Source organism: Glycine soja, chromosome 12 (assembly GCF_004193775.1).
Source record: "Glycine soja cultivar W05 chromosome 12, ASM419377v2, whole genome shotgun sequence".
NCBI classification, from domain to species: domain Eukaryota; kingdom Viridiplantae; phylum Streptophyta; class Magnoliopsida; order Fabales; family Fabaceae; genus Glycine; species Glycine soja.
Window position 1 is genome coordinate 21,537,383 of NC_041013.1, and position 25,743 is coordinate 21,563,125.

At 31.9% G+C, this 25,743-nt stretch overlaps 3 protein-coding genes across 5 annotated transcripts; 2 read left to right on the top strand and 1 right to left on the bottom strand.

Moving 5' to 3' along the window:
• Positions 1 to 778: 778 nt before the first annotated feature.
• LOC114379582 (cytochrome c-type biogenesis ccda-like chloroplastic protein) lies at positions 779 to 5,679 on the top strand. Of its 3 annotated transcripts, none has more exons than XM_028338265.1 (13): positions 779 to 917; positions 1,025 to 1,109; positions 1,674 to 1,790; positions 2,217 to 2,251; positions 2,706 to 2,836; positions 2,954 to 3,039; positions 3,117 to 3,148; positions 3,518 to 3,679; positions 4,190 to 4,262; positions 4,349 to 4,449; positions 5,048 to 5,140; positions 5,242 to 5,288; positions 5,447 to 5,679. In XM_028338265.1, the coding sequence occupies exons 2-13, from the start codon at positions 1,025 to 1,027 to the stop codon at positions 5,517 to 5,519; spliced, it is 1,035 nt and encodes a 344-aa protein (XP_028194066.1). In that variant the 5' UTR covers positions 779 to 917; the 3' UTR covers positions 5,520 to 5,679. The 3 variants fall into 3 exon arrangements, with proteins under 3 accessions (XP_028194066.1, XP_028194068.1, XP_028194067.1); XM_028338266.1 differs by having other exon boundaries at positions 783 to 870; XM_028338267.1 differs by lacking the exons at positions 5,242 to 5,288; positions 5,447 to 5,679 and having other exon boundaries at positions 4,349 to 4,473.
• Positions 5,680 to 6,460: 781 nt separating this feature from the next.
• LOC114379581 (ADP-ribosylation factor GTPase-activating protein AGD5-like) lies at positions 6,461 to 12,986 on the bottom strand. The gene is made up of 11 exons (XM_028338264.1): positions 12,685 to 12,986; positions 11,588 to 11,646; positions 11,312 to 11,402; positions 10,546 to 10,600; positions 10,340 to 10,430; positions 9,975 to 10,200; positions 8,390 to 8,615; positions 8,049 to 8,227; positions 7,490 to 7,798; positions 7,341 to 7,399; positions 6,461 to 6,832 (listed from the first exon to the last, which is right to left on the bottom strand). Exons 1-11 carry the CDS (start codon positions 12,733 to 12,735, stop codon positions 6,676 to 6,678), a joined length of 1,503 nt encoding a protein of 500 aa, XP_028194065.1. The 5' UTR covers positions 12,736 to 12,986; the 3' UTR covers positions 6,461 to 6,675.
• Positions 12,987 to 20,995: 8,009 nt separating this feature from the next.
• Positions 20,996 to 23,777, top strand: LOC114378601. The gene is made up of 4 exons (XM_028337247.1): positions 20,996 to 21,192; positions 22,534 to 22,767; positions 22,864 to 22,940; positions 23,175 to 23,777. Exons 2-3 carry the CDS (start codon positions 22,591 to 22,593, stop codon positions 22,918 to 22,920), a joined length of 234 nt encoding a protein of 77 aa, XP_028193048.1. The 5' UTR covers positions 20,996 to 21,192; positions 22,534 to 22,590; the 3' UTR covers positions 22,921 to 22,940; positions 23,175 to 23,777.
• Positions 23,778 to 25,743: the final 1,966 nt, after the last annotated feature.

A 25,743-nucleotide genomic window follows, 5' to 3' on the forward strand; every position in this document is an offset into this window, starting at 1 on the left:
GTCCCTAAAATTTGGAGTAAATTCAGCTTTGGTTCTTTATTTTTATTTTTAAAACTAAGTTGTTTTTTCGAATTTTAAGAAGTGTGTTTTTAGTTTCTAAGTACTCAATTTGATGCTCTAAAATGATTTTTAAAAAAAAATCATTTTAGTTACACAAATTTGAGGGACTAAAATTATTATTTTTTAATTTTGAGGGACATATTTTTTAAAAAGAAATTGGAGGATCAAAATTGAATTCTCAAGCTAAAAATTAAGTAAAAAAATATAAATTTTACAAAATTTTTTTATTTAAAATAGTAACTATTTATGTTCCTAAATGTAAAAAGGTTTTTTTTTTCAACAAAAAATTGCTTATATTTTTTATAAGACTTTCTAAAATTATGTCTTGTATTTTTTTTTACTAAAATACTTTTAATTACTTTATAATGAATTCTAAAAATTAACAAAATAAATTCATCCGGTCTATTATGAGAAGGAAAGAAGATTAACACAAATTAATTAATCAGATATAAAATAATTAAATAGAAAGAGTTAGATGATGAGTTCCAACAATTTTAGAAAAATCATAAGAATTATTAACTAATTGAATGTTACCGGCTCAATTAACTCAGGTTCAATTAACTCAGGTTGTAAATAATTTTATAGTATACTTAGGGAGACTCAATTAACTCAGGTTATAAATAATTTTATAATATACTTAGGGAGAGAGGTATTAGTACAAGATTTAATTTTTTTTATCTTGAATTTAATTTGAAAAAAAAATTAAACTTGTCAAATTAAGCATTTAAGAGAACATAGATAACCGCCACAACTCAACAACTTCTCGGGGTTTGGATTTTTTCATTCCGCATAGGTTCCGTGTTCCAAACAGTAAGGAACTACTCTCTTCTCTTCTATGCTCTGTAACTCTCTAGACGGTGGGTGACCCATTCATTGGAAAACAAAATTGAGCTTCAGTTGAAAAAATAATTGTTATTTTTTTTTCTCAATCTTGATTTTTTTTTTTATCTAATTGTACGTACAGATGAGTTTGAGTATGAGCTTGTGTGGTAGTTACAGTCTTCAAATTCGAAATCGCAGAATTGTAAGCTGCAATCTTCACCAGGATGGTGAGTCTGCCAATTTCTCTGCGTCCATGCCATGTTTATCATAAATGGAATTTTTTTTCTTTCTTAAAAAGAATAGTTTGATGATTTTTTATTTTTTTTACTTTTAATGTTTTTGAAGACGTGTTAGGAAAAAGTCCTATGAATTTCTTTATTATTATTATTATTATTGGATGTGTAAACCATGTAGCGAGGGGTTCAATTCTTACTTGTTCCTGCTTAATGAGTGCTCGAGTTTGGGCTCTGGGTATATTAAATGCTCAGAGGGAGAGTTTTGCTGTCCCTAGTTGTCTGACCTGTCTCGAGCAGGATTGTCTCCAGTAGAGAATATCAATGATTAATATATAAATAAATTATTGGATGGGTATGGTTTCATATTTTTGGTGAAATGAAGATGTGGTATGGAAGGGCGCTTCATGTTTTTATCGTTGGGATTTGGAACAATGTTGTTGCCAATTATTTCATCAGATGTTGCTATCCTTTATTTGGTTCAACGTTGATGCTTTTGAAGAAAATGTAAAACATGGTATCCTCTCTTTGTTTTTGACTTTATTTCTTTGGTTATAGGCAGGCATATTGTTCCCATCAATACGCACCAAAAAACTTCCAAACCTGAAAATTGTCTTCGGTCCAAATGGAAGATTAATGGCAATAACATTAGGACATGCATTGGAGTCATGACAGGTACTGTCTTTGTACATATGGATTTTGTGGATTATATTACCCTCTCATGTATCCCTTGTTTCATTGTTTTAAACTTGTCACAAGATAATGTGTTTTCTGATCAAACTTCATCCCTTGTTAATATCATTTTAGTTGTTCTTCTTCTATTGGGATAAGACATGTTATTTTGTAAAACAGGTTTAACATTTTGCTGCATAGGCCTCTTGTGCATGCTTGTTAATTCATTTTTGTATCCTCTCTTTTCTTTTCCTTCTTTTGGGAACAAGGAACTTGCTGGTATCAACTTTTTATGCTATATTTGCAACTTGGCTAGGGTGACTTATAAATAATTCTCAAACACTGCTTTGTATTGTGACACTGCTTTGACATTGATGATTGGGATTGGTTCATTGTATTGTTGAATTCTTCTTGTTTCCATTTTTTCAGTGGCACACTTGGTTGCTCCAGTCACTGCAAAAGCTGTAAGTATGGACAACTATGTTGGTGATTTGTTTCAATGTCCATTTACATAAATAACTTCGGGTGTTATCAACTCTTTTCAACATCCTTTTGGTGAGTTTATCTAGGAGTTATTTTTATCTTTTTTTAAACAAGGTCACATAAGAACCTAATGTATATTGTTATTGTATGTAAAGTGTAAACTCAATCAATACATATAATGGTCTAGTAAATCTTGGTTATTGCGAGGAGAGAATACACGAGCAACATTTTTGCTTCCTTTTATTTGCATACGAGATATTGTACTGAAGTTGCTAGCTTTGTAGGCCAATGATGACTAGGAAAGGTTGTTGTCAATGTCTCTTTGATAGTTGAAATGACACAAATTGTTCCAAATCCATATAAATACTATACATCCAAGCTGCCTCTTTTGTGTCACTTCTTGAGGAACTAGAATTATTTATTTTACTGAATCAGGAAGTGGCTGCTTCTATTTATGCTTTGGCTGATGGAAGCCTCAATGACTGGTTTGGAGGCTTTCTATATTCAGCTGGACAACAGGCCAATGAAGCTGTTCAGGGCCAATTAACCTCTCTCAGTTTCACTAGGTGCACTATTAATTCCTAAACATTATTTTTTTTCTATCCCCCCCCCCCCCCCCCCCCTGGAATATTGGAAACACATGTTAATAGTTTGTTGTTTGCTGTTTATTTATGTGTTCACAGTTTGGCTGTAATTTATGGGGCAGGGCTTGTGACCAGCCTTTCTCCCTGTACACTTAGTGTCTTACCACTGACCCTTGGTTACATTGGTGAGCATGCTTCTGTTTGGAATTTTCAGTATTTGTACCCTTTTAGTTGCCTAAATTTGTTGCTTGGAATATTTCAGGGGCATTTGGCTCTGGCAAAAGCAGAGCAGAGGTAATAATCTTTGATTTATATTGGTCAACCAAATCTATGTTTTAATCTTTTAGGTTTCTACTCACAACAATGGTGCCTTACATTTTATTAAATCAGGCATTGTATGTAAAATGCTTGGACCTTTGATTTTTTGAGGTCCTCTAATTTTTATTTAAACTGTATATACATTGAGCTTAGTTCAGTAGGATGAATGCTTGAGGAAGTCAATAAGATCCATAACATTGCATGTATTAATTTTTTCTGAAGTGCATCATTTCCTTCACTTGTCTTATTTCTATAAATTCTGTTTGAGAGACTCTCTCTCTCTCTCTCTCACACACACACACACTCACTCAGACAGAATTCTTATTGATCTCTTCTTCCTGTCAGGTTGTAGGAGATTCCATTGCATTCTCCTTAGGTCTTGCAACCACATTAGCACTGTTGGGTGTTGGAGCTTCATTTGCAGGAAAGGCTTATGGACAGATTGGCCAAGGATTACCTTTGGCTGCTTCTGGTTTGGCTATAATTATGGGTCTGAATCTTCTTGAGGTACTGAAACAGTTTCTCTCCCCCTCTGCCCCCTTCCTTGGTTTCTAAAGGTTACAAACTTTCACGTTATGAAAATCTGTGCTCTTAATTTTCTTCTCTTTGTTATTTTCATTTCCTTTTGTCTGTGACAACGCCCATAACTCATTAAGAATTGCAATGGATTAGGCTTGTCAAAGCTCAACCTTGTAGCTTTGTACTGCTGAGATAATTATTAATTACTGGCACTCTTTAAGTTATATGATTAAATTATGGTTTTAAAAGTTCATACAAGATTTATATTAGTTACCTTCAGCTCTGTGCAGTTACATTTAGTGCATTTTCATCGTAGTTAGTCTGATGCTTACTATGTGTGCTTATGAGACAATAGACATTCTTCAAAGTTCGAAGCTTTTTAGACTGTAGAGTATAAACACATTAACAGAAGTTTTAAAAGCTAATCCATTATAAAAGTTTCCTTGAATAGACATTTTACTGTATTTGTTTGTAATTTTCTTTGAAATTTTTTTGCAGATCATTGAGTTACGGCTGCCCTCATTCTTTGACAGTTTTGATCCACGTGCAGCCGCTGCCAATTTCCCATCCAGTAAGTTTATGCTCTTATGCTGACTTTAGTTTTTTCATCATAAGTTTGAATGCAGAACATTTTACATGAATGAATTCTACTCTTAGGTGTGCAAGCCTACCTGGCTGGGCTTACATTTGCTTTAGCTGCCTCACCTTGTAGTACACCTGTTCTGGCCACTCTTTTGGGATATGTTGCTGCATCCAAGGTACTTCCTATTAAGAACCAATAGGTATTCATTATTCCTTTCTGGCAACATTTTTGTGCAGGGTTAGCAAAAGAACTTAAGCAAACTAGTGTTATTTCCTCTTCTGTTTCAGTTAATCAGTTCAAAAACTCAAGAGGGTTCTAATATGTCAAATTACTTCTGTTTACAAAACTTTGAATCTAATATGGCTCTGTTTGAATATATTTCTTCATGAACACTTGTAGGAGAAGATACTAAGGTAAATTAAATATAGATTCTTCCATAAGTTAAACTTTTATGAAAGCTTTCTCATCTAACTTCTCTAAAAGTTGAGGTGAGAAAAATTTATTTTAACTTGTGGTAAAAGTTTAATTCATATTACCTTCTTATTTTCTTCTCCTATAAGTATTTATGGAGAAGTTTATCCAATGTAAGATTTTTGAATTTTAGGATCTCCAAGTATCAATGTCCCCATGACATTGCTTTCCGGTGCACCAAATTAGAAGGGATGCTTAATTTTTATATGTACATAGTATAATATAATGACTGTCTATTTGCTAATCAGTTTGCATATTTAGTCATTCTTATGTTAACAAAGAAAATGATGATTTCTTGACAGGATCCTGTGATTGGAGGCAGCTTACTTTTGACTTACACAACTGGCTATGTTTCTCCTTTACTCTTGGCTGCTTCTTTTGCTGGAGCATTACAGGTCAGTACATGACATTTTTGGTTTCATAAAATAACTTTCTAATTCTAAAATTCAGATGTCTCGTGGAGAACAATATTTCTGATTTGAATCTGTATTGATAGAGCTTGCTCTCATTTCGCAAGTTCTCAGCATGGATCAATCCTATAAGGTAATTTTTGAACTTTTAATAAAGAGTGCACACTCATGTTCCCCCTACACAATTTATGGTATGATTATTTTCTAGTTTTTAGAGACTAGAGTATCCACTTGTTGAATTTCATAGTTTCCATGGTTTCTTATGCATGTTACAATTTTCTTGTCCCACAGCGGAGCAATGCTGTTAGGTGGTGGTGTATATACTTTCTTAGATAGGCTGTTCCCAGTCACAATGGTGATGTAGAAAATCTCTTGGCTCTAACACGCTGTGATCTTTTTTACTTTTTACCGTTCAATGTATATATGTCACACAAGTACTCAATTGAAATAGAAATCCAAATGAGACTTTGCATACCACGGCCGAATTTTCTTCATCCAATTACATAATATATTTGTTGGTTTAATTTTCTTCCTAGCCGAATTTGGCGTGCAGAATATTATATTGGTAGGGAACTTACTGCATTGGATCATTTATTAACTTCAACGGAGCAAAATTTTGATAATGATAATCACAATGACCAAAGCATCCTCTCCTTTAAGGGATGTGAATTGCAGTCTTCATGGTTTCAATCTCACATTGGGTCAGTCTCTTTAAACATAAGCTGTGGTGGTACATTCATTACTGGTACGAAAGATTAAGGGTGTGTTTGTTTTACCCTTTCAATCCATTAGCATGCGTGTTCCTTTTGAAGCTTGTTCAATGAAAAAACAAACACATACTAAAGGAATATCACATCCAATTTTAGCTGAAAGTTGTAAGATTCACTCGAAGTTGATATATTATTTAGCATTTTTGTTTAAAATAAATATAACAGATTTGCATGTTAAATGAGTAGAGCTTAATTGATAAGAACTGCTAATATAACCGGCATGTGACTTTCAGTGAGATCTTAGTTATTACATTAAAAATATATATAATAAAATTCAAGAATCCGTTTCTCATACTTCAGTTGTATCCTCCATTATTAAAGCCACTCAAGTCATCTTAGCCTTAGTGTTCTTTTATTTTTCAAATAAGGTTTTGAATAATTTATTAATTACGCAACTTAAATATTTGATTAAAATAAAACAAAATACTTGTCCTAGTAACTGTTAAGTATTATGTTTTGGTCATAATTATAAGGAGTGGTGACATCAATGAACACTTACAGTACATAAGATATAGAAGAGAAAAGGAGAGGAATAGATAATAAATATCACTACATTTTATTGTGAATACACCTATGGATACAAAGGAAGCAATCACCCGTAACAAGAAAACTGAACTAGCTCAGTAGCTCTAGATATGGTTTACAACCCAAGGAGGCAGGTCAAGGGAAAGAAAAAGAGTGCACTTTTCTGTAATTTTAACTAATTTTCTATGGTATATGACATAGCAGGGAATGTTAAGCCAAGGTCAATCAGTGTTTTGCAAACATTCCTTGTGTTAAGGAGGAAAAATCATAGTCGTTCCCTGTCTTTGAAGTGGTAGATGATACCGGAGATGCTGACTGTGGTTTGCTCGCTCCCGTTGGTGCCGTACCATTAGTGGGAGCAACTTGTCCCATAGCATAGTAACTGCAGCAAAAGGCAACTTAGTTAACTAGAAAAGAGAAACATAAATACGGATTTATGTTTCCTATGATGACTTGAATGAATGAACAGATGCAATGTATAGATCCTATACAAATAATGAGATATAGATGGCTTAAATGAATGAGATTTGTTGCAAGGATTAACAGCATATTTGAAACATAATCTTCAGCTAGTAAAGCCATCATAATACTGGTACATTTGTGAGAAATGTTTGAAAGAAAAAATGTCTCATTGGCATGTGTTCAGGATAAGATACTTGATACAATGTAAACAGAACCCCATAAATAGCCTTTTGGCAGCACAACCTACACTCCACACATAACTAATTAATTTTGATTTAGGGAAACCATGAATCCTTGTGATTGACACCAATATCAACCTAAGATAATTTCAAAATCTTATGAAGATAGGTCACAAATCAAGCCAAATCCCTAATAAGTTACCCAAACTGAAATTAAATAGACTTTTAATAAATAAATCGGTGGTGTACCTAGATGGTGGATACTGAAATGAACTCCCTGCTGAATGTGCTGCATTCATGTTCATTGTCTAACACAGAAGGGAGAAGAAAGATAAATTGCGGAACAGATAAGAACAAATCATTAATCAATTAACTTAATGCCTCAATGAATTATTTACCTGCATGAGTTTCTGTAACTCTTCCAGACCACCCATGGGCATTGCACCAGGCATTGGGAAGCTAGCAGCTGGCCAACTTTGGACAGGAATGTTGGACCCAGGTTGTTGTATGGCGGTTGGGTACTTGGAATCCCCACCATCAGATTTAGCGGCGGCAGCAGCCATTAGAAGAGACTGTTGTTGTTGTAAGCTGGCCAGGTACTTGGGATCCCCACCAGCAGATTTAGCGGCAGCCATTAGAAGAGACTGTTGCTGTGCCAGCATGGCCAGTTGCTGTTGATGCATTGCAAATGGAGACACCACATTGGACTGCAGATGTCCAATTTACTGGGTCAGGTAAAATCTTATTCACATACCAAAACAAAACAACCCATCTAAGGATAGAGATCGACAACTAAATTCACTCATTCTGGTGTCTTGGATATTAACTCACATAGGGCAAGGAGGAATACTCAACAATATAGAATGTGTATATTTAAAAAAATATACTAACCATATATATATCAAGTCAAAGAAGTAACTCAGCCTTAAACAAACCTATTGAAGCACTGGCACGTACCTTCTCAAAGAGGCTCATGATATCATTTTTTACATCTTTTTGTGGTTTTTCTGTAGTTAAACTTGGTGTAACTGAAGGTGAGTCTTTAAATAAATCCTCAATTCCAGAAGTGGACTGGGGTGTACTCTCAACTGCTTTTGTAGCATCAGTCTTCTCAGCTGTCGATGCCTCTGCAGCAGCTGAAACAATTATAGCGCAAAATTAAGAACTGAGACAAACACAGCATAGTCACCAAGAAGCTTCTTCAAAGCTTCAAAATCAATGCCTGGAAACACTTTCATTGGTGCTTTCATGATATATTTTAAAAATAAAAAATAAAAAAAGGGAAGCCCATAACATACACTGAAAACCTGCCCAGTTATTATCATCAGCAGTAGCATCAGCTGCCCCTGAGCCCTTTTCATTTGGATCATCCATAGACAACATGTCAAAAAGGTCCGTAGCATAGTCAACTTTTGAAGGGGAATTTTGTGTTGTGTCAGTAGTCTGTTTTGAAGTTTCAGCTTGTGGTGATGGTGCAACAGGTTCCACTTTCTCAACATGTTGAGGTTTTGCCACAGTAGTTACCTGTTCAGAAATTTATTGTTTTTACACGTCTAAAAAAGTATAAACCATGAAACTTTCAACTTTAAAGAGCAAGGAAAAAAAAATACATTTTACAGAAAGGAGAAAGAAAAATACAAGGTAGAATCATCTATGTTAACTGCTCAGACATAGTTTATCATATAAGTTGTTGAAAATGTATACTGCTATAAATTATTTTATATAATAGTTGTCAAAAATAATATTTCTCTCACTGATAATTCCAAACATCCAATTTTTATCTCAATTGTAAAATTTCCCTAGAAGGGATCAGCATATTAGTTTTATTATTGCATAACTTGGACTAAGGTCCAAAAATAAGTGGACTTATCTTTTCAAATAAAAGAGAAGAACACGAGGAAGGAAATACAGACTGTATTTCCTGGTAAAAACAATAGAATTTATACATATTTTAACACATCTGAAGTGGTAAGTTGGCATTTCAGGCTTGTATGAGACAACCACAAGTAACATACATGACAACATTAAGCTTATGTTTCAACATATCATGAACATAAAGTTAATAGTCTAGCCTTGTCTTATCACACCATATTATTCTTTTTTTTTCTCAAGAAGAAATAGATATGGGCTTGTTTAATACCTGTTTGGGAGACTATTTTTTATCTGACTGTTTTGAAAATCTTTCCCCTATAAACAGGTTTTAGAGTAGAAATTTCAAGAGCACATTTTAGTGTATGTTTACTATATCATGGATACTTTACTGTTAATTTGAAAAACATTTTGATAACTACCACAGCTGCCATCACCACCACAATACTTGAAAACTTGATTGTCATTTAGAAAAATGCATTTCAATTTCAGCTATTAAGCCCACTAAACTTTTAAAAATGCCATGATAGTTGCTTTTATTCATTTTTGTTTCAGTAGAGGCATTCAAGACAAAAGATGCATACATAGCACCTATTGGGGCCTTTTTCCTAAAACATAAGAAGGTGAAGTCCTAGATTTAAAGTTGACAGCTTATTTATTATAGCTCCAAGGTTTAAGGGGGAGCTCCATGCATTTTCTCTTCTTTTATTAGTTTTATTGCTCACATAGCTCATGAGACAAAACACTGACAGCAGAACAGACTCTACAACCACAATGTCACATACTGACATATAATTCACCACATAATACAAGAAATGCTGTTAAATAATCATTATAGTGCCACCAAAACACAACAGCATGGCATTTTTCAACCCCTCCACCATAAGCAATTTGTGAAGGGAAGCCCACTATGGTGGCACCATAGGCCAGTATGACATGTTTATATGGCGGAATTTTGGTCTTCACCATCCACCATTGATAACCTTGGGAGAGAGAGAGAGAGAGAGAATTTACCAGCTCAGGCCCTTTGGGTGGAGCGGGAACACTAATTCTTGTAGCAGGAATTGCATGTGATGGTTGGATTTTCTTCCTTTCCTCAAAAGTATTCTCAGACACAGCTGCATAATCATGCCCACCTCTTTCCACAGGCTTTTGCCAATGTGAAGGACTTTTCTCTTCTCGGAAACTAGAAGGTGATTTTGGTTTCTCATTCCTTGCAACCCATCTCTTCTCTTCATACCTTTAAATATATGCAATGATTGAAAGCAAAAAATCATCTTCACTAGGTGCGCATAATAAGAAACATACACTTCTAACTATACAGAGATTAAAAGGAAAAAAAAAATCAGAGTGGTTCAAATGTTCATCAACAGACATACTTTGCACGAATGAAATTTTCAATTCCAACTCTATCATAATGTGGGGGTAATTCTGCTTCCCAGTAACTATTTGCCTTCTCATTTCCCATCGCTATATAGGACCAAAAAGAGAAATTCAAATATAATGAGAAGACTATACAACTAAAGCATAATAACAGAACTCAAAATAACCATAAAAGGTCATATGACCATTTAGATTCCCTTACATTGAATGAATGCAACCTGCTCTGGGAGCCATGTGTCCAAAGTTGCAGAGCGAACCTGAAGATAAGCTACCAAGTAAGCATATAAATAAATAATAATTGAACTAGCAAGTTGAAAATTAGAATCAGCCTTTACTTAATAAAAATATTTAGAGACTAAGGAGTAAAAAGCCAATTGTCAGGACCTAGGACTAGGAGCCATGTTTCAGGTGTTCCCATATCAAATTGAGTCAGCATTGATATTTGATTTTAAATTGAAAATGAACGAAATCATAACGAAACATTTTGTGAACCAAATAGATTATCAGCTTGGCATTCTTCAGGGCCACAGTAAAAAGAATGACAATCTAACCATATATTGACAAAAGGATGCAGTACAGCAGTGCTACTTTCATATAACAACAATCAAAATGTAATTGCCAGCTAAAGAAGGCATGTATACTTTTACTACTGCTACTAATTTAGAATCCTTTATGTCATTATTTAGGAAACAAGTGAGTGATATGAGCATGAATATAATACACTGTCCCTCAAAACAAATAATGTAGTTTTTTAAATTAACTTTACCTAGTTGAATTTACAAAGATTTTAAATTAACTTTTCCTAGTTGAATTTACAAAGATTTTATTTCCATACAAGACAACCATAATACATAATTTCCCCTCATGATTTGGTTTCTGACAGATCAAACTGAAACCTTTTTAAAGAAACATTATAAGAGACCCACAGACCTCAATCACTTTTACAATACCAAGGAACATAACATTACCTTTGATATGTGTACCCCAAGACTTCTATGTATTCCGGAACACTGCATGCATATAAAGATGCCAAGATTGACACTAGCCCATCTTGGACCTCTGAAAATCAAATTTTTTATAGAAAATTGTGAAAAAACAATCAGAAAAAAAAATAATCCAGAAAACGCTTATCCAATAACAGTTCAAGTTTCATGAACAGATTAGTATCTCTCTTTTCTTCTATTCCTATTGACACGAAAATGTGAGATAAAGATTGGATCATTTAGATCCAGACAAATACATACTTAGCTTTGCAGTCAGCGCACTCCTTATTCTCTGGTAGTTTAAGAAGTCCTTCCAGTATCTGCATATTTAATTTAAAGTAAGTAAATAAAATATTTAATAAAAAAATAAAAGGAAAAAAAAAGTGAAGGAAAAAGTGAATGTAAATGAAGGAAAAAATCCAAAGTTCATTTGTTGAAAAATAAAGGATTTAAAAATATATAGCAAAATATAAGTTAGACACTCTTGACTGAAAACTCTCTTCAAATAAATGTAAATTGATCGACATTCCAATAGAGAAAAATAACCAACCATCCAAAATAAACAAACGAAGTATTGGCCTTTTCAGCTCAAAATATAAATAAATAAGCAGTTTTTCCCTTTTCAAATCATATAAGATCCCCTCAAAGCCCAACCAACTCAACAGATCAAATTCTCCTCAATTAGACACTAACAAATACCAAACAACTGGAAAATCAACGAAAAACAACCAAAGGAAAAATCAAATGATCCAATCAATAAAATGAGAAACAACCAAAGGAAAAACAAAGTTTGAACTATTCTCCAGATCAACGACAAAGATTTTGAGTAATCCCAAATTTGCAACCGACAATGCTTTTAATAGCTCCATAATATATCCACTATACAAGCAAATGGCCTCAAAACATCTCCATAAAGAAAACCAGAAAATCATATAGTAATTACCAATGGATTATAGAAAAATGGATCCAAACTACCAAGTACAATAACTTCGATTAATTAATTCACTCCAGAAAATAATTAAACATAAACATCACAAAAAATACGCAGATCAAATTATGCTATAACCATTCGTCCATTACCCCCAATCAGCAATCCATTTCTTCCCATCCAATTTTCATTTTAAAAAAAATACATAACAGCTAATCATGTCATACACGCAATCACAAAAATTTGTCGCAACTTCGAAGTTCGATTTCTAAAATACGCGAATCGAACAGCGATTGAATCGAATCAAATCCGACAATTCAGAATCCTCATTACCACTATTTCACCGCCGAATCGAAATTCGCGAAATTCGGAAATGGCGTATTAACATCCATTATTGAGATTAAAGGAAATTTTGCAGAAAACTGAAAACCTTTTTGTGTTTAGCGTTGAGCTCTTTGGAGACGTTGGCCTTCTCGTTCATGGTGCGAGAGAGAGGAAGACGAAGAAGAAGATCGAAGGGCAAATTGATCTTTTAATGCGCTTTCTCTCTCCTCTCTCTCTCTCTCTTGGTTGTGATGATATGAAGAAGAAGAAGAATGTCACCAAAACAAAAGACGAAGGAAGAAGAAAGAGATATCGCAGTTGTTGCTCCCTTGACTTTTATTATTATCTGCGACTTCCCTATATTTTCTCGCTCCACTTTCTTATTTTTGGCTTTTCGCGCATACTAGCGTCTTTGTGCGGATCGATTACGTTCAAATTTGACATTGAGTTTAAGAATGAATGTAATTAAAATACGTTGAAATTGGTTTTTATATTTTTTTAAAATAGTGTTAATTATAGACCCACTTTTTTTCTGAGCAGAAATACCTCTTGTAGAGGATGTTTATGGTTTTGGCAGTCACACGATCTCTTAAATTTGTTTTAGATTGTAATATGGTCATTTATTTATTAAAAGATGTAAAATAGTCTTTTATAATATGTTTATCTTTTCTGAAAAATTGATCATTTTTAGTTTTGAGATATGGTGTTGAATCTTTTTTTATTGATTCAGGACATAAAATTTCTCATTAAATTTATTTATAGGTCATTGTTTCAATGGACTAGTATTTCAATTAGACCATAACTATCGGTCATTATATTAATATCATTCCATAGGTCGAATTTACATATTCTATATCAAATTGTTTTGCCTTTGACACAATTTTCACCATCGTTATGACTTCCTTTCATCCTCTTCCATTTTTCCAATGGTTAATGTACTATTTGGATTCTATAAGCCTCTGTACTCACTTGCCACCCAAGTAGCTTATGGAGAATCTAGAGGATATGATAGACATAATTAAGGTAAAAGAAAAATTTTATCTTCTACCAGAAAGATAGAGATATTTCATAAAACCAAAAGTTATTTATTATCAGAAGAAAAATAAAATAAAACCATATATTTTTCTATTTATATTATCTTAGAAGAAAAATTGAGATCTTATCAGTCAACCTATATTATGATACATGTATACCTCTACGTTGTTAACTTAAGCGTCGAAGCGTCTTTACAAGTACACCCACCACTATTTGTGAAGGAGCTCATGAAGGAGCACCGTTGTGAGGGAAATTTGTCAAATTCGATAAGAATAGTTACTATTTTCAAAATCTCGACCATGGGCTCTGCCATATGCCACCAAGTCATAGTCAAAACCCTAGCGTGGACCTAAGCAAATAAGCATTCCACTTTCAACAAAAAGAGGAAGCTCCATAAAGCTACAATTTACGAGTAGGTCATAGCCGTTGTAATTCTTTTCAAGCAGCATTGTGATTCCTTCCATGTGCCCCATAAACTACCCCATTGTCATTGCTTATAGCATGAAGAACCTACACCATTGACATAGACTTGAATAGTCGCTTAGCACCACCACCTCAAGCACTACGGGAGATGGTCAGATAGAAGGAGGGTCAACAGTGTTGAGGAGCTTCATTGTGGTGTTGTAACAAAGATTCTTGAGGATTCTCGAAGGAATCACGCAGTGTTATTTTGGTTTTTTTAAAGAATTTTTTTTATTATAATTGAAATAAGCACAAGACATGCATATTTCAGAGTATCAAATTACACAAAAAAACGTGGAGGTTGGAGGCGGAGTCATTGAATAGAGGAAGCTATGGTAGTGATAATAATGTGTTGTTCAAATTAATATGGTGGCTAAAATTAGTGGTGCACCAAAGACCACTTACGAGGTGTTCCATATTAGCCTTGGCCTCACTTTCATGAAAACTATGAAACCTAATTGATGTTTGGGAAAAAAAAAGACATAAACATGTGAAAATCACATGAAAATGAGTTTCACAAGTAATACTTCAGCTGATTTTAGAAATTTAGAAGATTTTTCAGGTTTATGATTATTTGTAGGATTCAATTTTCACACAAATTTTGCCTTGTTTATGTTCCTTCTTGGTTTGCACATCATGAGTTTCATAGTTTACATGTATGTGAATCTAATGAAACAAATTTCACATATTAAATCAACAAAAAGGTCTAAAATCATGTCTCAAAAATGAAAACAGTGGATTTAAAAAAAAATCAACATGCTATAAAATAATTACTTAAAGGATAATTTTACAACTTTTGATAAATAAGGAATCAAATTACAACATAAAATAAAGTAAAAGGCCCATGTGAGTAATTTAGTGTTATGGGTAAAGAATACCTAGTAATTCCACTAGAGTTACACATAATTATCTCACATGAAAGATATTTGTAGTCAAATACCAAAAATAATTATTTTATATGAAAGTTTATTGTAACATATGAATATTTTTTATTTTTTTATCTTTAATGCTTTGCTTGAAATGAAAGAGAGAAGAAAATATTTGTCTTGTTTAATCTACCCTCTAGAATCTCTTAAAATGGGGAAAAGGATCCTAAAATGTAGGATTCACACACTTTTTCATAAACAAGATTATCTCTCATAAAAAAAACATGATTTCATACAAAGAAATAAATTATATATAAAAAAAAGTTTGGAAAAGATTCCTCTGAAGTGCAACATGTAATTTAGAGAGTAAAGTGCAACCATCTCAACCCTTTATTATATTAATTATTTAGATTTAAGTTTAATAAAATTAAAATATTTCATTAAAATAAAAACTAAAACAAAAGCACTTTATGTCTCTCGCACTCCAGTCTTCACATTCATCATCTGTGTTCTTTGATCAAAATTTATCTTAACCTTGTTTGAAACAAAAAGAAAGGAGGAATGAAAAAAGAAATTCTTTCTAATATTTTTTTTATCATTGATTGAAATTTATCAAAAAATTATAAATTTTGGTGGGTGCTACTTTAAAATTAAGAGAGTGAATTATTAAATGAAAAGTTAGATTCATTAAAAATATGTTATTTTCAATAAATTTATTTAATGATAGAGTTTAAAAGAGTGATAGAGAATTTGCTGTCAACATTTCTCTTATTTTGTTTCATCCACCATTTGAATTTTCTAAAAAAGAAAGGAAAATATGGCACTCACAATTTTTCTGTTTTCAATCACTGATATTGATATTTTCAATTATGTAATTCATTTTATAAGAATTTAATAAAATGTTTTTTATTAAAAATTATAATCAAGTGTATTAGAAATCATGATATAATAGCACTAAACGTATGGATTAATTTGTATTAAATTATTCCAGCTTAACAAATAATTTTTAGTTTGAATCGAAATTAGATTAAATATTCAGAGGAAAAAATTTATTATCTATCATCATCTTATTTAACCTAAGGACTTTTACTGTCCTAGAAGATACATTTTGTCTTATACTAGAAATCACAATAGTATAGAATTAATAATATTTTCGAATGATTTTTTTTTTTTTTTTACTTTAAGATTTACATTTACGGTATATAAACTAAGTGAATTGCACTACAAGCAACTTTCGTAATTGTAACTAACTATGAAGGTCAATTGATCAATATGTATTATATAAGGTAATTTTGGTGGATACTTAACAAGCTTTGGTGTGAAGGCAAAGAAAGAACTGGTGGCCAGAACTTATTTTATGGGTAAATGCTTTGTGCTGAATGATGAAATACAATACGCCAAAGAAAAGATAGGAATCTAAATATTAGTCAACTTATTAAGTATTAATAAAGGTGCCAGTGGGACAGCATAAACGTCATTGGTATATGGCTGGACCTCTTTTGCCTGTTATGCTTCCTCTGTTCACATTTGGATAAAGTTTTTAGAACTGAACTGATACCACTATACTAGCTAATTCACTTTGTCAGTTAATTAATCTTAATTATTGGACTATTTGCTGATTGATTTGATTTTTTTCCACCAATATACACTTTCTCTCCCATATTTTCCAAATATATATCAGTTTGTGTATTATTATCTAATATATACCACTTTTTCTCACTTGTGAGAAGTTAGAACTGGTCACCCGATTTTTGTAGGACGTGCTTTTTTTTAATTTAATTTTTAAATTTATGTTTTAATTTAAATTATTAAAATAATACAAATATTATATTATATAAAAATATTTTTAATTGATTTTAAAAATAATTTTTATTTATTTAAGAGAATGATGTTATTAAGTGTTATGAATTTATACAATTATGTTATCACTGCACACACTTCAAGAGTGGATAAACTAGAAATTGTTAACGACAAGGTTAAACTTTGTGTGTAAATCACATGAAAATAAAAATGGTTATACATTGAGCTTAGACGCATGCAATTTAAAGAGGCATAAGAAAGGATGATCAAGAATCGTCATCACACTTGTCGCGCACCCTGCTATTTTAAGTGCCTAAAACAACTCAACTAACTTATGGGTTCAAGACACATCCCATTTATTCTGTCTGCCTCACATTGCACAAAATTTCCTTTGCGGTAACTCAAACTCCAACATTTGAAGCACTCATGTTGGTGAGAATCTATTTTATTTCTTCGTTAAACTTTACTTTGAATCAAATATCATTTCATAACATAATAGATTGATTTACAAGTCACACATACACGGAGAAGATGCATTGGCGACATCTTGGGGATATTCCTGCGAATAAGCTAAGTGCAGCATCTAAATGGCTTGCTCAGTAACCCAATTTTTTTGGGTATAATGCTTAGACGAGGGAAACGTTGAAGACATATGACTATAAATTTGTCTGAGTCAGTTAATTTCATATTCAAAAAACACAAGACATTTGCTGGTGTCATAGTTGGTTGAGGAGATGTACTTCAAGACCGCAAAACTCTTCACTGTTACAATATTATGAAGTCGTCTCCGAGGCAATGAATAGTGGTCAACAAGAATCAAATACACATTGCAAACGAATACAGGCACAACCACATATTTATTGTAACATAGACCCAATATCTACTTCAAACACCCAGTCCACCTGGAAGGCTAAACACTTTGAGTGTTCTCACGCGTTATGACTATTTGTAAATCTGTCAATGTTGATCCCATGAACTATGTGTCGCCACCATTCACTTCACAACACATTTTGCTTGCATGTTTACGACTACTCATTTGGTTTACTGCCACACAAATTAATATGACATGAATATGAAGGAGATTAGTGAGGTCTTGATCCAAAGAGAAAGAGGACTACACAGGATAGTCATGTATTTCTACTGAGATTGAGGAAGAAGAAAATGAACAGGTAAAAAAAATGTGAAATTTGTTGGAACAAGATCATAACACAAACAATTGTCCCAACATACCTTCATCTTTAGTTTCTTTTCCTTAGACAAATGTGATTGTTTAAATATTTTATTTATAATGTAATATAATATTCTTCTATAAACAAATTATTAAACAAAAAATATTATTATTTAAAAAAAATCTAATGACATAAATAAACAAATTATATTTAGTAAAATAATAATATTAAAATTTTTAATTATTTTATTAAAGCAAAAATATAATTAAACAAAATTCAAATTAAAAAAATTAAAATGTTAACTTAAAAAAAGTCTTGTATAAATTGAATAATATAAGAAAAATAATTATACTTAATAACAACATTTTCTTAAACAAATAAAAATTATTTCAATAAAAAATTATTTTTAAAATAAATTAAATATATTTTTATATAATATAATATTTGAATTATTTTAATAATTTAAATTAAAACATAAATTTAAAAATAAAATAAAAATTAAATTTAAGAAAAAGCGTGCAGTACAGAAGTTGGGTGGCCAGTCCTGACTTCTAAAGTGAGAAAAAGTGATAAATATTAGATAATAATATACAAACATGTGTATATTAGGAAAATATGAGAGGGAGAGTCTATTGGTGGGAAAAAAGGAAAAACCTATTGTTTTCCCTAGAGATGAGAGAGAAAGTAAGAAGCCCATGCCTATGCATTGCTCAAGTTTATATCATTGATTGCTTTAGACCCCACTCTAATCATTCAACTAAATTATTTAATCATAGCTAGTAAAAGAAGCTGAATCCGTTTGAGTTCTCTCCTTTCTAAATTTTTTTTCTCTCTCTCTTACATTTGTCATTATAAAAGATATTAGCGGATATTCACCTTGATTAATTTTCTTCTATAGATTGTCTCCTAATCAGTTTTTCTTTCTTCATATACAATTTTGAATCCATAACTACTTTGTTTAAAAGACTTGAACTCATCACCACCCCTAAAACCAACCACTTTTTGATTTTCCCAAAGTCTATTTAAATAATCACATACTATTTTTTACAAACATACTATAAAAATATTAATTATATTTCAATTTTTATGCAATGCAGCAGAGTATTGGCAATGTAGTATAATACAATATTTCCTTTTAAAATACATGATTTTATCATAACAAATACTTTTTTATGTTTTTACTCTATATTTAATTTCTTTTAATTTTCTTATGATAAAATTTTGTTTTCAAGTCTGAATTACTTTTACTTTAAATCAATTAATTTTCAAATTCACAACTAGATATTAAATTTTTTTGTTTATGAGAATCAAACACAATATCAATAAATTTACAATAATGCATCATCTCCCCCAATCAACTGATCTACATTCCCTACACATCTAGATATTAAATTAATATGTTATTTGAGAGTGACTTAATCTTTCAATTTTATATATTACATGATGAATTTACTCCATTTTCTATATTAGGTAATATATATTATATAAATTAATATAATAAATTCAATATGCCGAAGTTCAAATGTAACTATCATTCTATAAACTTTCGCACCGAAGAGGATTTTCTTACTAAAATTTACGAAGTTAAAATAATATTTTTAAAATAAAAATATTTTAAAATAAATTAATTTATTTAAAATATACCTATTCAGTTCAAATTAAATTTACAAAATCAAATTATTAGTGAGATCCACCTTATTTTCAACTTTCAACTTCGAGTCCGTTATCTTCATGCTATTATTTTCATAAATTTGAACTACTTAAAAACAAATAAAAATGCATTTTAAAAAATAGAATTTATTTATAATTATTGATTAAAAATTTAGCAACTAACATTATAACTAATTTTAAAATTTATTTAATGATTTTATATTTTTATTATAATTTTAACCGTTAAATTTTTAATTAACAACTATAAATGTTAAGAGCTCGTTTGGTGATCAGATTAAGATAAGACAAAATATGATATGCAGAAAGAATAGCAATGAAATAAGATAAAATCATGATAAGTTTTAATTATATTTACTAGTTGGTGCACACCAATGACAATAAGATATCATATGAATTATGTTCAATGGAAAAATTACCATTTTATTAAAATTATATATAATTTTCTAAACATCAACTTTTTTTATAAATTATGAAACTTATAAAATATAATTTAATTAAATTATAAAAAATTATATTTTGTTTATGCAATTAATTTTCTTATAATTATAAAAAAATTTATATAAGTTTTTTAAATTAGTCAAATATTTTCCTATAAAAATATTTTTAATAACAATTAGTTATTTAATTTTTTATTTTCAATTAATAAAATAATTTAAATTTCTGTCTCAAAATTAACGTATCAGATATAGTATATATAATATGCTAATTAATAAGTATTATGCATATATTTTATGAGGGAGAGGGGGGAGATAGCTTGTTGACCCTAATCCGGAGTTTTTCTCTGGATAAGAAATATAGTAAAGTAGAGATATCGATTTTAAAAGAAAAATTATCTAATCCTATTATTTTGATTTTTTTAATTTATTATATAATTGATTTTGTTTAAAACTTTAATCTTATCTAATTTGATGGAGTTTGGAATGGATTAGTTTTCAATTTTAATTCTACCTTTATTTTTATAAGAAAATATTAAATAATGATAAGATATATAATAAAATTAATTTAAAATATTAAATATTTTATTTATATATCATTATATAATTATATTTATGTATCTTAACTCAAATAATTAATTAAAAATAATTCTTAATTAAATGTATTTTTATATAGGTATAAGTTATATCATAATTTGTATAAGCATATAAGAAATAAAAATATAAACATGAATAATATTATTAAATTATGAATAAAAATATATAGATATGTTGAAGTTAAGTTTAAATTAGATCGGATGGATTATGAAAATTAAATTTAAAATCTAATCCGATTCAATTTAAATTAGATATGTTGAAGTTAAGTTTCAATTTATATTGGATTGAGTAGGTTGATAAATATTCCAGAGCAATAGGATAAGATATAATGTAACCAACAAATAACATATTATAATAAAATAGTCCTCCTTTTCTGACCTCGAAACAGGCTCTAAATATACAGTTTGGTGGTCAGAACCTGTCTTGCTAGAACCATTTTTATACTCTCCATCTTTTTATTTTGCTGTTGCGTCGTCACTCTTTGCAACTCGACGTTGTCGTTAACCTGAACAGAACGCATTCGTCTTGTTCCAAAACGGTGCAGTTTTGAAAGGATCGTTCTTCTTCTCTGTTTCTCCTCGTAAGTTCTTCTTTACTTTCTTGCTAGAATGCTAGGGTTCCAATTCCTTTTTTACTTCTATTTTAATATTGTCTTCGTTATATCATCTGTTTAATTGTTAATATGTTTAAGGTAGAAAATGAAGAAAAATAAAGCAGAAGACCATATTCGATTCTTCGAAGGGAAATAAGTTTAGGATTTAATTTTGATTCACTTTGTGTGTATTTGTACGCTATCGTTGAATCATGTATTGTCATTTTAAAAAGAAAATAGTTGAATACCTTTTGCACTAATTGAATAAGCTTAATTAAGTTTTTTTGTTGTGGATTAAAGTAATACAAGATATTGTATTGTGTAGAATTTGATTTTATTTAGCCGTTGTATACTTAATACTACACTGGAGAATTTTGTACTGTTATGATCTTTTATGTAATATTGAAATCAATTTGAAAATTTACTTATCCATGTTGTCCTGTTGATCTGTTGGAAACTTGCTCTCTGTGATATTGATATTCTGTTGTGGTAGTAGTTGTTCCTCTGTTTTCTTTTAAAAAATGATTAAGAGAAGGATGGTGTTGTTAATCAAATAATCTTTTTTCGTTCCTTGTGATGATCAATGCAAAGGAAGCACATACACTTCAAAATAACAGCTGTGGATGCATATTTAAGTTTGACACTACATTTTACAATAACTCTCACTAATACTGTTAGGTGTTTGTTTGACCTTTATTTTTTAAACATTTATACCAATACAAATGGGAATATTACAACAATCAGATAAATTGTAACATTTTTCTATTTTCACAATAACTCATACATCAAGCATGTCTAGATTCAAGCTTGTATTTTATGTGAATTTTACATTAATCCTATACATTTTATTATGGCCGTGGCATATCTTAAGATATTTTAAATTTGCATATCCCCATGTTTGTGTCTTGTCATATCTGTGTCAAGTTGTGTTCAAGCTTTCTAGGTCAGTGGTCTAGAAATGATCCTTGGTTATATTTGGCTGCTAAACTATTCATGTTGTTTCAACCTTGTCAGTTTTTCTCTTTTGATTGTATTTGCTTTGTGGAGGACTAGAAGCTTTTGATTGACAGTTCTTGGGCCAATTAACACCATGAGCTTGCATTTAAACAGGGAAACCACTTTAGGAAAACATATTTGGTTGGTGTTTGTAACCTTGGTGACTATGGTTGGAGTACTAGATTTATCACCATTGTCCAGAGTTTATCATATGCTTGTATGTTACTATGTTGTAATTGATGGGGTTATCTTTGTCTCTAGAATCTTTCTAATTCTATGTTTCTTTGGTGTAGTCTTGGTGTCTGAGTATTTGTTTTGTTGATGTTTGCTCAGTTCAGTGAAAAAGTGGATTCCTTTGATCATTTAAAGGGTTGCGATACCCTAGATCAAATGATGGAGACTGGAGATATTAGTCAGCCTGAACCACCGAAACAGGTGTGGTGTGAGGAAAAACAGGCTTCTGTTCATGAAGAAATTAAGAGAATGAACCAATTGCCTGCAAACAGTTCATATGTTACACATCGTCTGAAGGTTCTTAATAAAATTTTGCAACTCATGTCAGTTCAGGTAGACCATTCTTTGTTCATCAGCCATAGGTTTTTTTTAGTCATATGCTAATTTTCAAGTGATTAATTGTATTTTTCTTTTATGCTGTTATGTCAGAGAACTGTATCCCGAGAGCAGGAGTTGGAGTTGCTTTTTGCCGGGCTTTCTTTGTGAAAGTAGTATTGCTGGCCATGGTAAGTTCTTGGGGAATCAATAGTAGGTTTATAACTATTTGCAATGTTGTTTGTGTTTGTGCATATGAGGTCTACATGCATGTTATTTTGGCAATTTGGTTTTAGATGTTGCTCGTGACTCTCGTGACTGTCATCATTGCAGCTTTTTTTTTTTTTAAATGACATTAATTTATTTTGGGTACTTTTAAAGTTACAAAACCAGCTGATCCTGGTGTCTTTTTATTTTTCATACAGCCCCTGACATTAGTGGATCTGCATCTTGAAGGCCAAAAGATAAAGAACAAGGCTTGTTTACAGTTTGTATGTATTGGCATTTAGCAATACGATATTGGTCAGAGTCAAGGCTTTACTTATAACTTGGCTGAGCTTAAGCAGCAATGTCTGTACCCTTCTTTGGCTACTTTTGATATAATAGTAATACATCATGTTGCAAGTTGAAACCTTGCTGCCACTGCCCCCTTCTTTCCTTCGTTTCATTCATGGATCATGCCATCGAGGAACTTTCTTTCATAATCCGGTCGTGGAACATCTATGTTGTTTTTGACACACTCTGTAATGGCTCTGGAAATGACCTGGAAAAAAATATACTGAACCAGAAACACAATATAATGTCAATGTCTTAGGATTTCTTGAGTTACTACAACAAAATTATGGGGGATACATTTCTCATTATTATGTAATATTGTAGAATGAAGACCACATTAGTTTCTTTGGCTACAGACAACGCATTTGTTGGAGTTCTTATATATTCCAACTGTTGATAAAATAATGGCGAGCTCATTTGTATATAACTGCATTTAGTGTTTTATTAAAATTATTATTTTTAAAGCTCTTAAATGTTTCATTTAAGTGTAAGCTAGTATGATTTTTTATTTTTTTATTTTTTTTGGGAGGAGGGGTTGTGGCCTGGGGGTTTGCATTAGAGGCGAGGGATATGCTCGTCTAATCATATGCTACATATTGTAACTTCCAAGGCATGACTTCTTAATGTGGCTTTGCAATGCAGGTTCATATAGATACTATGATACGTATTTAGTGCGAGATTGGTTTAATTTATTTTTGAAAAAAATGTCAAATTTTGAGATTTTATTTGACAATTTCTTTAAATTTAAACGTTATGCATTGAAGTTTAAAACAATGGCATTTTCTAAAAAATATACAATTTTATTTTTGAAAAGGACAAATCAATATACAACAACAACAACGCCTTATCCCACTAGGTGGGGTCGACTACATGGATCAACTTCCGCCATAATGTTCTATCAAGTACCATACTTCTATCCAAATCATTAAGTTCGAGATCCTTTTTTATAACCTCTCTTATAGTCTTTTTGGGTCTTCCTCTGCCTCGAATTGTTTGTCTTCTCTCCATCTGGTCTACTCTCCTCACTACAGAGTCTACCGGTCTTCTCTCTACATGCCCAAACCACCTAAGTCTATTTTCCACCATCTTCTCTACAATAGGCGCTACTCCAACCCTCTCTCTAATAGCTTCGTTTCTAATTTTATCCTGTCGAGTCTTACCACACATCCACCGCAACATCCTCATCTCCGCTACACCTACTTTATTCTCATGTTGGCTCTTGACCGCCCAACATTCTGTTCCGTACAAAATCGCCAGTCTTATCGCAATCCAATAAAACTTTCCCTTTAGCTTGATCGGTACCTTTGCATCACATAACACCCCCGATGCTTTTCTCCATTTCATCCATCCTGCTTGAATGCGATGATTCACATCCCCTTCAATTTCCCCATCATCCTATATTACAGACCCAAGATATTTAAACCGTGTGACTTGAGGGATAATATGGTCTCCTATTTTCACCTCTGAGTTAGAAACCCTCCTTCTTTTGTTGAACTTACATTCCATATACTCCGATTTGCTTCTGCTTAGGCGAAAGCCATGTGTTTCTAGAGCTTGTCTCCAAGTTTCCAACCTCTCATTCAACTCCTCCCTCGACTCTCCAAGGAGGACTATGTCATCTGCAAAAAGCATGCATCTCGGCGCTATCTCTTGGATTTGTTCCGTGAGGACATCCAGAATTAAGGTAAAAAGGTAGGGGCTAAGGGTTGACCCTTGATGTAAACCAATTGTGATGGGAAAATCGTCTGACTCTCCACCCTGTGTCCTAACACTAGTCGATACCCTATCATACATATCTTGGATAGCTCGAATATATGCAACCTTAACCCCTTTTTCTCTAGAGCTTTCCACAAAATCTCTTTAGGCACTCTATCATACGCTTTCTCCAAGTCAATAAAAATCAAGGGCAAGTCTTGTTGGGCCATGCGATATTGCTCCATCACCCGCCGTAATAAATAAATCGCTTCCATGGTCGACCTTCCCGGCATGAAACCAAATTGATTCTCAGTAACTTGAGTCTCCTTTCTTAATCTCCGTTCGATCACTCTTTCCCATAATTTCATGGTATGACTCATGAGCTTGATTCCCCTCTAATTTGCACAATTTTGTATATCCCCCTTGTTCTTATAGATTGGCACTAACGTGCTTCTCCTCCATTCCTCCGGCATGCGTTTTGACCTCATAATTTCGTTAAAGAGTTCGGTGAGCCACTCAAGACCTCTATCTCCAAGAGTTTTCCACACTTCAATAGGTATGTTGTCTGGCCCCACCGCCTTACCATTACTCATTCTTTTCAACGCTTCCTTTACTTCCTGTTTCTGAATCCGACGATAGTACTTATAGTTCCGGTCCTCTTCTCTTGTGTCTAGACTGCTAGAGTCATATCCATATCCATCATTAAATAAGTTGTGGAAATACGCCTTCCACCTTTCCTTGATA

Bases quoted from the DNA above. Each gene is read 5' to 3' on its own strand.
- LOC114379582 (XM_028338265.1), top strand. From the start codon at position 1,025: ATGAGTTTGAGTATGAGCTTGTGTGGTAGTTACAGTCTTCAAATTCGA. The intron at 1,110-1,673 runs GTGAGTCTGCCA...CTTTGGTTATAG, and splicing joins CTGCAATCTTCACCAGGATG to GCAGGCATATTGTTCCCATC. The intron at 4,263-4,348 runs GTAAGTTTATGC...TTCTACTCTTAG, and splicing joins CGCTGCCAATTTCCCATCCA to GTGTGCAAGCCTACCTGGCT.
- LOC114379581 (XM_028338264.1), bottom strand. From the start codon at position 12,735: ATGAACGAGAAGGCCAACGTCTCCAAAGAGCTCAACGCTAAACACAAA. The intron at 11,403-11,587 runs GTATGTATTTGT...TTTGATTTTCAG, and splicing joins TGCGCTGACTGCAAAGCTAA to AGGTCCAAGATGGGCTAGTG. The intron at 8,616-9,974 runs GTAAATTCTCTC...ATTTCTGAACAG, and splicing joins CACCCAAAGGGCCTGAGCTG to GTAACTACTGTGGCAAAACC.
- LOC114378601 (XM_028337247.1), top strand. From the start codon at position 22,591: ATGATGGAGACTGGAGATATTAGTCAGCCTGAACCACCGAAACAGGTG. The intron at 22,768-22,863 runs GTAGACCATTCT...CTGTTATGTCAG, and splicing joins TGCAACTCATGTCAGTTCAG to AGAACTGTATCCCGAGAGCA.